General features: G+C 45.1%; 4 protein-coding genes and 1 long non-coding RNA gene across 6 annotated transcripts in view; 3 read left to right on the forward strand and 2 right to left on the reverse strand.

Annotated features, from left to right (window-relative positions):
* Positions 1 to 4,396, reverse strand: part of LOC108041172 (ubiquitin carboxyl-terminal hydrolase 12A) — a 30,012-nt gene extending 25,616 nt beyond the window's left edge. The window contains exon 1 of the mRNA XM_017118993.2: positions 3,930 to 4,396. The gene's annotated coding sequence lies outside the window, so the exon portion shown is untranslated. The remainder of the gene's footprint in view (positions 1 to 3,929) is intronic.
* Positions 4,397 to 4,766: 370 nt separating this feature from the next.
* Positions 4,767 to 6,243, forward strand: LOC108041185 (O-glucosyltransferase rumi). The gene is made up of 2 exons (XM_017119013.2): positions 4,767 to 4,951; positions 5,012 to 6,243. The coding sequence occupies exons 1-2, from the start codon at positions 4,816 to 4,818 to the stop codon at positions 6,109 to 6,111; spliced, it is 1,236 nt and encodes a 411-aa protein (XP_016974502.1). The 5' UTR covers positions 4,767 to 4,815; the 3' UTR covers positions 6,112 to 6,243.
* A 264-nt stretch (positions 6,244 to 6,507) lies between these two features.
* On the forward strand, positions 6,508 to 7,632 carry LOC108041186 (mitochondrial ribosome-associated GTPase 1). The gene is made up of 2 exons (XM_017119015.1): positions 6,508 to 6,756; positions 6,809 to 7,632. The coding sequence occupies exons 1-2, from the start codon at positions 6,558 to 6,560 to the stop codon at positions 7,579 to 7,581; spliced, it is 972 nt and encodes a 323-aa protein (XP_016974504.1). The 5' UTR covers positions 6,508 to 6,557; the 3' UTR covers positions 7,582 to 7,632.
* LOC108041187 (chromobox protein homolog 3) lies at positions 7,475 to 8,476 on the reverse strand. The gene has a single exon (XM_017119016.2). It carries the CDS (start codon positions 8,347 to 8,349, stop codon positions 7,648 to 7,650), a length of 702 nt encoding a protein of 233 aa, XP_016974505.1. The 5' UTR covers positions 8,350 to 8,476; the 3' UTR covers positions 7,475 to 7,647.
* Positions 8,477 to 8,728: 252 nt separating this feature from the next.
* On the forward strand, positions 8,729 to 10,396 carry LOC108038630. Of its 2 annotated transcripts, XR_006417558.1 has the most exons (5): positions 8,729 to 9,028; positions 9,086 to 9,309; positions 9,372 to 9,435; positions 9,490 to 9,755; positions 10,172 to 10,396. It is a non-coding gene; the product is annotated as an uncharacterized LOC108038630 (long non-coding RNA). The 2 variants fall into 2 exon arrangements; XR_006417557.1 differs by lacking the exon at positions 10,172 to 10,396 and having other exon boundaries at positions 8,732 to 9,028; positions 9,490 to 9,950.
* The last annotated feature ends 3,407 nt before the right edge of the window (positions 10,397 to 13,803 follow it).

A 13,803-nucleotide genomic window follows, 5' to 3' on the forward strand; every position in this document is an offset into this window, starting at 1 on the left:
GAAAGCTAACTTCGGGCGGAGCCGAAGTTGATATACCCTTGCAGAATACTCTGTAAATTATATTCTCCAAAATTATTCATATGATGCATTCTTAATACTCATCAAAAATCCCAACTTCCTAACTTTAAAAACACCTAAGTTATGGCATTTCCAATCGTTCAGTTATATGGCAGCTATAGGATTTAGTCGGCCGATTCTCATGAAATTCGGTAAGTCAGATTGATTGGCCAAAAATAAAACTTATAGAAAATCTCAACTTCCTAACTTTACAAACACCAAAGTTATGGCATTTCCGATCGTTCAGTTATATGACAGCTATAGGATATAGTCGTCCGATCCCGGCCGTTCCGACTTATATACTGCGTGCAAAGGAAAGAAGGGTGTGTGCAAAGTTTCAATTCGATATCTTTAAACTGAGAGACTAGTTCGCGTAGAAACAGACAGACGGACAGACAGACGGACAGACGGACAGACGGACATGGCTATATCAACTCAGGAGGTGATCCTGATCAAGAATATATATACTTTATAGGGTCGGAGATGTCTCCTTCACTGCGTTGCACACTTTTGACCAAAATTATAATACCCTCTGCAAGGGTATAAAAATATATATTATTATTTTTGAATAAATTGTTGTATTTGGAGGTAAATTAATAAAAGATAATAACCACAGATGTTCAAAAAATTATTTAATAATTTAATTAAGGTACATTTCCGAAATGGACTAGCCTATTGCTGGTAGTGTATTTAAAATGTCCAATCCCTAAATCACTAAGATGTCTAAAAATATGACGCCAAAGACATATGACGTTATCAAATAAATTAAATAAATTAGGTAGTTAATTGTAATCTGTAGACATCTTAAAGTGGTTTGGTTTTTCTGATTTTTCTTCTGTTAATTGGATCAAGGAAAAAATATAGAAGATTTTAAAGTGGGTTATAGATCGGTGAAATAATTTTTTTTTTTTTTAATTTTTGTTTTAAAAATATTTTTTTAAATTTATCCCCTATAACAAAAATATGTTTTTAAAATGATTGAAGTCGGTCAGGCACGCTACTCTGTGGTAAAAGGAATTGGTATATTCATAAACGGCAAGCTTGTGTTGTTACTTAAGGTAAAACAATTATTCTACATAATAAACAATTATGATTTATTACAAAGTGGTTCGAAAACAATTTGTATAAGTCACAAAAACTTTCACATTACCCACTAGTAGGGTATTCAGCACAACCATGTCCGCCGGGCATTCCAGAAAGCGATACACAGCAAGAGTCGTAGAAGACTGCCCCTGGAGCTCATTCGGAAAACTGGAGCACTGTGTTCGTTCTGATAGCCAACGGCTGCATGACACACAGCCCATGACTAGATCAGCCGTATTAGCGGTTCCGTTGTGTGCGTGCTGATAAGCGGACGGAAAATCGAATCGTGCGCTTGCCGATCAATAACCCAAAAAGTAAACAAGCGAAGGAAAACAAAGCCAACTGTCGATCGGTCACGCATGCGCCCCGAACACAGCGAATTACCAATCGTGCTTGGCCCACTGGCAATTGGAGAACTGGTTTCGATGGGGGGTTGACATTTTCAAGACGATCCGCGTTCTATGCAGATTAGACCCGCCGCCAAACGCAATCGTTTTTCCAACTGCGAGAGAAGAAAACCCGTTCCGAGGTTAATGACACAAACAGATATCTTACATTACATATGCAGTTGCAGTATCAGCCATTAGCTAACAATCGCCAACTGATGAGCTAATGATCTACCAGCGATCAGTCAGCAAGGCACGCAATATGCTCGTACTAAATTATCTACGGACCGCCAGTTTCAAAACATCAAAGAATTTCAAAGAGGCTGACACAGCTGGACATGCAATGCGCAGCGAGTTACATTTTTCTTGGCAGCCAACATTCAATCATTAATGAAAGAAAGTGTGCACAATTGAATTAACAAGATGAGGAAAATTCCTAAGCGTGACTCTAAGGTGAAAAATGGTAAATACAAAGCAAGACAAATTGCTCAGGCTTTTAAAATCACTTTGTGTTTTTCCGTTTATGACTCTTTGATTTGAAATTAGAAAACAAGAGGGACATGCTTTTTTAAAATATTTTAAAGTTTATAAGAGCAACAAGATTCTACTAAAACATGTTTCAACTTTATGCGAAGTGTTAACCTGCTGTTTATCTTCCTAAATAAACTGTTAACCCAACCCTGGCAATTCTAAATTCAACACACTTCTTAACATAAGAGTTACCGCTCTGGAAAAAGCAATTTTCCAATGCGCAAGCTCAGTGTCTGTCAGGAAATGACGGAAAAATTGAGAGGGAGAAATTGGGAGCGAGAGCAGAGCATAATGAAAATGTGTTACAGCCACTTGGCTGACATAAAGGTAAAGAATCTGCATAAACTGCCTACGCCAAGTTTTGATGAATCATTTGGTTGGGTTAGGCATGCAGCGCCAGGGCGGAGTGGGTGTAAAAATGGGTGGTTTTGAACGGGGGTTGAGTCATTTGCCTGCCCAAAGGAATACATAATTGATGTATGGGCCAGACTGCGTGACTGCGGCTAATGGCAGCTGTTAAAGTTGGCCACTAACCAACGGTAGCAGACCAACCGGCAGACGTTCGTTTGTAAACATTCTAAGACCATTATCTATACGTAATAAATACAAGAATTTATAACAACTTCCGGCATTACACAAAAGAAAAAGGTTGCTCAAAATGGTAATCAATCGAGTCATTAGAGCCACTCCATTGATATGCAAATGAGTCGTAGTTTTTCTCCCAAGAACCATTGATTGGAAAAACGTAATCCCAGATAGTCAGGGTAGCCTATCGCATCGATACGTTTGAATGCGCAGAGATTTACGTGTGACTCCAGAGCCGAAAGCTTGATTATGACGATATGTATTTCCATAAACAAAGCGAAGCTTTTGTCAGCGCCAAGCTCGGATTACTGTTTGTGTTTATTATGTTTTTTCAGTATTTCGATATGGTGTTTCAAACGAGTTTAACGAAAAGACCTCAAAGATATCAAAGTTATTTCTTAGTCACTGCAAGATACAGCTACAGTTATACTTCCGTAACTCTAATTTTTGAGTTTATCGATGTACTAATATTTCTTACTTTTTGTTTACTATAAATTCGAAACCTGATCTGTATTAAAAAAAGTATTTATAATTTACTGAAAACCCCAAAGAGCAAAATGAATATTAGTTCTGTTTCTACAAAATTGTTCTAAGAAATTGCATTAGCTTTCCAAAAAGAATTCTCAAAGTTAATACTAAAAATGCTGTATACTAATTTAATCACTTTCTCGAAAAATAAAAACGAACATATTGTTTCTGAGTCAAAGTCTTTATAACTGAAATGTTTCATATAGTTCGGAGTCACGAAAGTTTCCCTGTTCTGCAGAACTCCAATAGTGCACCTCGCTCATGGCTAGCGATAATTATCAAGTTAATAACTCAACACTAATTAGTCAGGTGGTTTGATGGGTGGCGGGTGCCCAAGGGGAAGGGGCGGTACGACCCTAGGTCGCGGACCAAAAAAAAGCCATTATAACGCGGTCCAATGTGAAAACGAAAGCGATACGTTTTTGGGCGAGGAAAATCCGACGATGGGAAACCAAAGATCGAAAAGCAATCCAAATGCCAGGCGAATGGGGTAAATTAAATCGCAGCTCAGCGGCAGTAGCAAATCAACTTAATGACGACGGCGGGCAACTTTTCCAACGTTTCTGGCTTATTTTCTATTTTATCTGCCGATCGGATCGTGAGGTGAAATGAATTTAAATTGTTGTTTTTCGATCAACAAAAAAGGGGCTAAAAATCGATGAGTGCTCAATTAACTGTTATTCGTAGTTCGCCCACACACACAAATATATATTCCCTAGAAAATAAATAACAAAATGTATTACGCACAGATGAAATTACCTTTGTTAGTTGAATTTTTATGGCGTTTTTGGCAATTGTCTCAACAAAACAACATAATTTCTGCAGTTGACCACTCCCACTCCAATTGGTTTGTGCAGTTTTCTTCTTCTTTTTTTCGTTGCCAAAATTACTACCCGTGATTTATTGTTGTGCCCACCACTGTTTAATACAATTTACTTTTGCAGTTATGTCAACTTCTCTCTTTCAGCTCGGCGTCCTTTGTTGTTGTTGTTGCAAAAATATGTGGGTAAATTATGTACAATGGTGGTTGTTTTTGTTTCAGTTGCAGGTGGTCTAAAACACTCGCGTTCGTTGGGTTTACGTGGTTTCGATTGCACTGAGTGCCGCACGCATAATTTGCGATTCGCAAATCGTCGATTTCGTTAGTAATTTGGCTGGTTTTAACACGGAGAAAACTTTCGACGTTTCTTGTTGGTTTTCTTATAATGGTAATAGCGGCCAGTGTGTCCACACCGTGGTGGAAAAGTAAACTCGAGGAACAGTTAAGCGCTTAGGGTGACCAAATCACCATTGACCATGCAAGCTGCTGTGAATTTTATGGAGGTTTTGTACCGAATGATAAAGCATGGTCATCCTAATAAAATAGCAGTTGAATCACTGCTTTAATGACAGAGTTGCTAGGCTCTAAAAATATGTTTTATCTGTAATTTTTGTTCTTAGGATTTCAAATTAAGGCCAATTCATCGCAAATTTTAAAAACAGTTATTAATTATTGTATTTTATGTATTTATTGCCAAACAACTTTTTTAATAAACAGTATAGGTTCGAATTGCATTTTTGTGCCTATCGATAATTTTGTATGCTCATGGCAACCCTTTCGCTGACGCTGCATTCGGGGGCCGAAACTTGTTTACCTTTATAAAAAATGATCATAAATCATATATTAATCGCATTATTATTCATTTTTGGCAAAAAGGGATGTGCTGAAGATGAAGGACTATGTAGTGCCGAGGATAAAACCTGTGGGCAAAGTGAACATGATGATATAACCCAGGATGAACGTAAGCAACTTGTTGCCGGCTTTGGTTTTACCTCTTCTTAACTAGTTCTCCTGCATTAAGTAAGCTTCAAGATAAGACGGCAGATCGAGAAAGCCAATATTGACTACAAGGCTTGCAGCAGCGACCCAAAGGACTCCGATTGCACTTGCCACGCGGATGTTTTGAAGCGGGATCTGGCACCCTACAAGTCAACAGGTGTCAGCCGGCAAATGATCGAAAGTTCTTCGAGATATGGCACAAAATATAAGGTTTACGAACACCGTTTGTACCGGGATGACAACTGCATGTTCCCATCCCGCTGTCAGGGCATCGAACACTTTCTCCTGCCGCTGGTGGCGACGCTACCCAACATGGATCTGATAATAAACACCAGGGATTATCCGCAACTGAACACCGCCTGGGGTAACACTGCCGGCGGTCCGGTATTCTCGTTCTCCAAGACAAAAGAGTACCGCGACATCATGTATCCAGCGTGGACATTCTGGGCCGGAGGACCAGCTACCAAGCTACATCCTCGTGGCATTGGGCGATGGGATCAGATGCGGGACAAGCTGGAAAAGCGGGCGGCGGCTATTCCCTGGTCGCAAAAGCGCGACCTGGGATTTTTTCGCGGCTCACGCACATCCGACGAGCGCGACTCTCTAATCCTGCTATCACGCCGTAATCCCGAGCTAGTGGAGGCTCAATACACCAAGAATCAGGGCTGGAAGTCTCCTAAAGACACCCTAGATGCACCGGCCGCCGATGAGGTGTCCTTTGAGGATCACTGCAAGTACAAATATTTGTTTAATTTCCGCGGAGTGGCCGCCAGTTTCCGACTGAAGCACTTGTTCCTCTGCAAATCACTGGTCTTCCATGTGGGCGACGAGTGGCAGGAGTTCTTCTACGACCAACTGAAGCCCTGGGTGCATTATGTACCGCTAAAGAGTTATCCAACCCAGCAGGAGTATGAAGAGATCTTGTCATTCTTTAAAAGAAATGATGCCTTGGCCCAGGAGATATCCCAGCGAGGATACGACTTCATCTGGAACCACCTCCGCATGAAGGATATTAAGTGCTACTGGCGAAAGCTGCTTAAAAGCTATGTAAAGTTGCTGAAATACGAGGTTCAGCCGGAGGACCACCTTATCCATATTTCGTATAAAAAAGATGAACTGTAGATAGGATAAGGTTTGGTAGGGCTTAAGTTTAAAGATTTATTTCTAGCTCGAATGATACTTTACATAAGCATGCATGTATCTTTAAAACTCAATATCAAGATTTTTTTGAAATGAAAAATTCCGTTGCAGGGACTTTATGAATTTCATTTTGCCGATTTTGAAGATTTTGAATTTCAGTTTCACTTTCGCCAGTGTTTCCACACTTACGCGATTTGGCTTACTATGTGCTATATTTTAGAAATTGCTTTTAATTATATACATAGATGTCTCGGCTTTTTTAAATTCCCATGGCTTACCAATATTATTATATTATGCCTGAATTTATAATTTATAAGTTCCCTTAGCCAATGTGACCCCCTCGCCGCGCAGCATATGGGCAACTGTTACGTCACTGGCTAACAGCTGTTACTAGTTTTGGATTTAAAGCATTGCATGGATTCCGCACCATGGCAGCTCAGCTTAACCCCTTTCGCAGTGCCTTCCGGCTGCCGGCGAAACAGCGGATTAATTGGTTCCCCGGCCATATGACCAAAGGCATGCGTCAAATCCAACAAAAACTGCGAACTGTTGACTGCATTGTTGAAATCCATGATGCACGCATCCCACTGGCGGGCAGGAACTCGCAGTTTTTTGACACAATCACAGGTGGGTTAATCTTAAACCCAATATTACAACTCAATCTAGATGTGTCCATTAGGAAGTGGCGTTAAACCTCACATTCTGGTCCTCAATAAAGTCGATCTCCTGGGACCGAAGCTGCAAAAAAATGTGATTCAACAGCTGAGAAGGCAGCAGCCCGAGCTTCGCCACATTCTGTTCACCAACTGTAAGGATCAGAGAAACCATGGCGTGCTGGACATCTTGCCCTTGGCCACTCGCCTCGTGGGCGAGAGTAGTCGCTTTAATCGCACTCAGGCAGTGGAGCACAACCTCATGATCATCGGAGTGCCCAATGTTGGCAAGAGTTCCGTGATTAATGTCCTGAGGAATGTGCATCTCAAAAGAAAAAGCGCCGCCCGCGTGGGAGCAGAGGCGGGAATCACAAGAGCCGTGGGAGAACGTATCAAAATCCAGGAGAACCCACCTGTCTACATGATCGACACACCCGGAATCCTACAGCCCTCTGTTCAAGATGATGAAATGGGCATGAAGTTGGCTTTAGTCGGCTGCCTTCCAGATCATATCGTGGGTGAGGACCTGATAGCCGACTACCTGCTCTACTGGCTGAACAGTCACCGCCGTTACGATTATGTGGAGAAGTTGAAATTGAGTTCCGGACCCAGTGACAATATCAGCGCCGTACTGGCGGAGTACGCCCATCGGGAAGAGCTCTTCCACAAGGTTAAACAGTACGACGGAAGAGTCGAGGTGATGACAAATTTATTGGCGGCCGCGCGAAAGTTTATTCACTTTTTTCGGAGCGGACAACTGGGCCGTATCAATCTGGACGAGCCTATCGGATTCAGATAGCTTTACATATAGGTTAGCTTAGGGACTAAGATTAAACATTGAGTGAATGAATCTGCGTTAACGTGCTTATTGATCCTCCATGGGCACATCGATGCCAATGTCGCCAACGCCGGCCACTGGAATCGAATAGGAAACGCTGGCCAGGTCGTCGGGGTCATCAGCGAGATCCATGGGGTGCTGCGGTACCTGGTCAACCTGGGGCATGACGCCGAGATGCCCCACCAAACCCGATGCCTGATCCACCTCTGGATGAACTTCAACGGGAGCACTGCTAATGTGGGGATAGCTAGTGCGGGAGGCCACCGATCGCAACTCCTCCGGCACACCCTTCATCCGGCGCGCAATGTGACGGGTGTACGGAGCCATCTTCTGGTAGTATGCAATCAGCATCTGCGGATCCTTCTCCGACAACTGGCTGCTGGGTACGAGATCGAACTCATCGCAGAACTGCCAGCGCACCAGGTACTTAATGTCACCCGTTACATCCGTGGCTCCTACAATCTCCGCCAGCTCCAGGCCGCGCTCGTAGCCACGCAGCTTCTGGATCTCCTCGCACTTGGGCTTTTTTTCGCCGCGCTTTTTGGACTTGGCCCGGGACTCCTCGAATTTTTGGATAAGGTTTGGACATTCGCAGTTCTCCTCAGGCTCCCAGGTATTGTCCGCCGACGTGTAGCCGCGCCATTTGATGAAGTACTCAACTTTACCGTCGCTGGTGATCCGCTTATCCATGATGCGCTCCACCACAAAGTTGGGCTCGTTTTTAACCATTTTGATGGCGTTTTTCAAAGATTGTTTACAAGTTTTTTCAACTGGCTTTGATTTTTTTTTGCGCGAGTGTGGCCGTTTGTAGATTGTACCAATATACCAAAGTTAAGAACTTGAATTTCAGTTGAGTCTGTGAGAGCTACGAAGCCCCTTTCGATATTATAAAAAAGATTAGCACAAGCGAAAAGGAACCAATGTGACAGCACCATACTTGGTATTATTTAAAAAATAATAGTTGTCATAACTTTTTTTTAACAAACTTTTCAAATAACAGAATTATTTGTTATGGAACTGCATTTTCTCCTGGGGGGGCCCCCCCCCCCCCCCCCCCCGCGGAGTATCCCCAATATCCCTACAATATCCCTACAGTATCCACAACATAAACATCGATATACGCGCGTCTCACTTCACAAAAACTATCGCTCATCACTAACAAACAAAACAAACCAAAATGTAAACAATGCAAACAATTATAATGGACGGGAAAAATGTGGTGTTTTGGTGGCTATCGATGACTTAGCCAAGCACGCCCACCCAACCAAGGATGCCCCGGAGGATTCTGCGGAGGCATCACCCATAATCAGCTGGTCCAAGTCACTCCTCGCGACTAGGACAGCTCCATCTCCCCCACAGCGACAACTCACTCGTACATTTCAGTCTTCATGTACATTTAATATCCACAGTAAGTACTAAAATTAACATAACTTGCTCTCCTAGTAATTAATTTATCATTCCTTAGCCTTTACGACCAAACTTGGCCGCCGTCTACAAATCTACGCGGTCAAAGCGGAAGATTACCTTCCTTTGGCAAAGGCTACAGGCGCCGCGGAAATAATGTTCCACCAGACAGGTATTGGTGGAACTCGCAGTGGAACGAGGCGCAAAAAAAGGGCACACACTAGGTATGTGTCGGGTCACCTAATCCTGAGGAGCTCCTAGGGAAAAGAAGGGACAGGCCAAACGGTAAGTATTACGCGCTGTAAACAATCCCGCCGAAAACTAATAATCGCGACCCCTTTTTACAGGCAACAACGAGGACAAGAATTGAGGTTTTCGGGTCTAAGTCCGGATAAATTTACAGGTCAACAGGTAAGTACATAAATTTAATAAAGTGCACAGTTAAATTAACGTTAATAATTTCAGCCACTTCTGGGCTAGGCGCCGGGCTAACTATGCCCCGACTACAGTGTACTCTGCCGGAGGCCAGCAGCAATAATGGCCAGGAACACTACGAGGAGCGGTGGCGAAGGCGAGCCTGATGGCGGTGCCTCTCAACGCCGCGCGAAATGGGCAGCCAAGGGGACTTAACAGCCAGGAACGGACTCACCGGCGTATTTTATAAAAGCGTTGGCGGCGTCCGAGGAAGGCTAGTTATGCTGGTCTGCTTCGTATCGCTGGGTCGAACGAAGGTGCGTATGGATATGGATGCAAATCTCCGAATTAAATATTCCAATTTAATTAGTCCAATTAAGTCTTCCAATTTATTTAGTCCAGTTAGCGATTTCCAATTTATTTAGTCCAATGTAACTTCCAATTTGAAATCCCGATGTAACTTCCAATTTAAATATCCCTGGGTAACTTCCAATTTAAATATCCCTGTGTAACTTCCAATTTAAACTTCCGATTTAATTCCTCCAATGTAAATATCCCGGGGCCCTTTGTATTGGGACCCCGGTTGCCCTACGAATAATTATTTATAAATAAAATGAACTATTAAACCTAACACAAATTTTTCTAACACTCACTTTTTATATATTTCGGCACAAACACTATTTTAACATTTTTATGTTCTGTCTGCTGGGACAATATGGCTGCGACTATATAGAAATTTGCCTATCATGCCTATATCTCGCCATATTCCCTTCGCCTCTCTCGAAATTGGGTCATTGGACATATCAAGGCCATCCTAGCCATACCCAGAGCGAACCGGGCTAGTTTAAATAGCTAGATAGCCAAGACATCAGCAGAAGGGGGCGCCACTCCAGTAGGAGTTGCCACCCTCCTACTTTATCGATAGCCCTACCAAAAACGAATACCTCCTTCTTAATTCCTCCAGCCGATTCCAACTTGAAATGCAACACCACCCAAGGATTTAGAGGGACGCCTTCGAACCATGGCCACTCGACGAAATCATTGGGAGCATTGGAGATCGGTGTCTGGCGAAATCCGAATGCAGTTCCAAACGGTGCCCTACGCGGGGCCCACGCTTACCGGTAAATACTGCCTTGGTTTTTTTGTTTCGTTCCTTTAATTTATGCTGCCTCTTTTCAGGTTATACCCGGATGTCCTTGGCGTGGTAAACTCCGAGGTGGCATCCTTGCAGGTCTTCCAACTCATAGGCATTGTTACCAACGGCTTTCACCACTCGAGCCTTAAGGAATTTCCTAGCGAACTTAGCGTTGAACGACTTGCCAAAATCACTAAGAACGAAGTTTCGGCGGTATACCTCTTGACCTGGCTTGGCCATGAAGTTTCGAGCCCGTTGGTCATATCGCTTGCGGCTTCGGTCATAGGCTGTCTCCAGATTCTTCCGGACTTTTTCCTGGATCACTCGGAGTTTGTCCGCCGTCTTCATCCCCGCCATCTCGTGGTCACACAAGGACTGTAGCTTCCTCGCTAACCTATAGTTGGCGCCGTTCAGGAACATATGATGTCCGAACACCGTAAAGAAAGGCGCTTCTCCTATCGCCGAGTGGATCGCGTTTCGAAGGGCTACCTCAATCTCAGGAAGGTACACGTCCCAGTCTCGATGGTCACCATCTAAAAAGCTCCGGATTGCGGCCAACACGCTTCGATTTACTCGTTCTGCGGCGTTGCTCTGTGGGGAGTATACCGGAGTCTTTAGATGTGAGATACCGAAACTCTCCATCGCCTCCTGGAAGATCTTCGACGTGAACTGCCGACCATTGTCTGAGTGTATTACCTCCGGGACGCCAAATTTATAAAACACCTCGTGGATGAGGAAATCGACGACGTTCGAGGAGGTAGCTTCCTTCATGGCCTTCAAGAATACGAATTTCGAGAAATGGTCCACCACGATAAAAATCCAGGCATGACCCTTCTTTGACCTCGGATATTTCCCCAAGAAGTCGATATACAGCTTCTGGAATGGCTGTTCCGTCTGGACTCTTTCTCCAATACCGACCTGCATCCGGAAATTTGGCGCTTTGGACTCCTTGCAGACATCACATCCACGCACAAACTCGCGGACTTGGAGAACCATGCCTGGCCAGTAGAACTGGCGTCGGAGGATTTCCAGAGTCTTTCCCATTCCGCCATGAGCTGCTGTTGGGTCCGTATGTGCACGCTCAATTAGGCTGTGGGTTAGACTCTGTGGGATCCACAGTTTCCACTCCGAGCCTTCCACCTCGTTGTCCAAATTTGATGAAGAGACTCTCTTGAAGATGAGACCATCCTCGATCTTCAAGTCCGGTAAGTTTTCCAAGTTGTCTTCCACATCTTTCACTAACTCGAGATAACCTTCTCCAGCGAACTCGGTGGTTTCGAAACCCAACAAATCCGTCGGATTCACTACGAGCTCCTCCACACACCGTGAAAGGGTGTCTGCCACGACGTTCTCGCTTCCTTTTCGGTGCTCTATGTTGAAGTGGAACCCTTGAAGCTGCAGCGACCACCTCGCCAAACGTCCCGTCAGATCCTTCATGGACATGAGCCACTTCAAGCTGGCATGATCCGTGATGCAGGTGAATGGCATCCCTTCGACATATGGCCGGAACTTCCGGATGGCCATGAGCGCCGCGAGACACTCTTTCTCGGTCACGGTGTAATTTACCTGATGTTTATTCATCTTGGCCGAGAAAAAGGCAATTGGCTGCTCTTGTCCGTCGTCGTCTCGCTGGAAAAGCACCGCCCCGACTCCGACGTGTGACGCATCGCACTGGATAAAAAACCGTCTCTTGAAGTCTGCATGCACCAGGACTGGTGCAGTCGTTAAAGCCATCTTCAATGACTCTACGGCTAGCTGGGCCTCTGGACTCAAGGAAAACTTAGAATTTCCAGTTTTCTTCAGCGATTCAGTGAGCGGGGCGGCCAACGTCGCAAAGTTCTTTATGAACCGGCGGTACCATCCAGCAGTCCCAAGGAACGCTCTCACCTCCTTCATCGTCCTAGGCTCTGGCATCCTCCTGATCGCTGCTACTCGTCCCGGATCCATTCGTAGACGACCTCCACCAACGATAAAGCCCAGGTAGGTCAATGATTTGAAGCAAAACTTTGACTTACTCATACCTATCGTTAACCCCGCTTCTTTCAGGCATTCTGCAACGCGCCGAAGGTATCTGAAATGTGTCTGGATATCTGGAGCCAGTATCAACAGATCATCGAGGTAGACAAAAACGTTGGAACGGATCTCAGCTGGGATCACTCGGTCCATAAGTCTCACCAACCGCTGCGCCGCGTTGCAAAGTCCGAATGGCATCACCCGGAACTGGTAGAGAGGCCGACCAGGAACCGTAAATGCCGTCAGTTCCTTGCTCTTCGGGTCCAACTCGATCTGCCAGAATGCGAACTTCAAATCCACGCTGGAAATGTAGAACGTTTGGTCGATTCTGGACAGGATTCCGTCGATACTCGGCAGCGGGTAAGCGTCTTTAATGGTCAAATCGTTCAATTTGCGCGCGTCTAAGCAGAACCGATCTTTCCCAGGCCTCGACACTACCGTCGTCCGGTTGCTCCACGGGCTCATGCTCTCCTCGATGACTCCGAGCGCCAGCATCTTGTCCACCTCGTCCTCGACTACCTTCTGCTTCGCTGGAGACATGGGATATGGCCGATCCTTGAAGACCTTGGCTCCCTCGATCAGCTCGATCGTGTGCTTCTCCAAATTCGTCGTACCCAGACCATCCTTCTCAAATGTGAGAAACACCTCCTGGATCTCCGCGAGCTGTCGTGCGTCGGCCTCAGATAACGTCCAGGATTCGGGATCCGGTTTCTCCTCGTCGTCATCTTCCTGTTCGGCGTAGTGCTCCATATCCCTAGCGTGGATTTCGTCTGCCTTGACGCTTTCCGGGTCGCTGGGGCCTATCACCGCTGGAGCCAAGCCAAACGCCTGCCAGAAGTCCACTCCGAAATAGGCTTCCTGCTCCAGGTATGGACATACATAGAACAGGATCCGCTTTATCTGTCCTCGGTACTCCACAGGTAGCTCGACGCGTCCTATAATCGTGCGATCCTCTCCAGACGCCGTTCGGACCACAGACAGGTACTTCTGGATTGGTACATCCAACGCCTCGACGAGCTCTCTTCCACCTTTGCCCAGCAGGCTGACACTAGCTCCCGTGTCCAATAAGCCAGTCAGCTGTTGGGTCAGGATCCGGACTTCAGCGAATGGTCGAGGGTCTCCCGTTCCACTGCGCTTCACAGCGGCAACCACTTCTCGCCTCTTCGCTCGTCTCTTACGGAATCGATCCCTGGCCTTCTGGACTTTCCTAGACACCG

This window comes from Drosophila rhopaloa, unplaced genomic scaffold (assembly GCF_018152115.1).
Source record: "Drosophila rhopaloa isolate 14029-0021.01 unplaced genomic scaffold, ASM1815211v1 contig_178, whole genome shotgun sequence".
NCBI lineage: Eukaryota > Metazoa > Arthropoda > Insecta > Diptera > Drosophilidae > Drosophila > Drosophila rhopaloa.

Bases quoted from the DNA above. Each gene is read 5' to 3' on its own strand.
- LOC108041185 (XM_017119013.2), top strand. From the start codon at position 4,816: ATGATCATAAATCATATATTAATCGCATTATTATTCATTTTTGGCAAA. The intron at 4,952-5,011 runs GTAAGCAACTTG...TCCTGCATTAAG, and splicing joins TGATATAACCCAGGATGAAC to TAAGCTTCAAGATAAGACGG.
- LOC108041186 (XM_017119015.1), top strand. From the start codon at position 6,558: ATGGCAGCTCAGCTTAACCCCTTTCGCAGTGCCTTCCGGCTGCCGGCG. The intron at 6,757-6,808 runs GTGGGTTAATCT...TGTGTCCATTAG, and splicing joins GTTTTTTGACACAATCACAG to GAAGTGGCGTTAAACCTCAC.
- LOC108041187 (XM_017119016.2), bottom strand. From the start codon at position 8,349: ATGGTTAAAAACGAGCCCAACTTTGTGGTGGAGCGCATCATGGATAAG.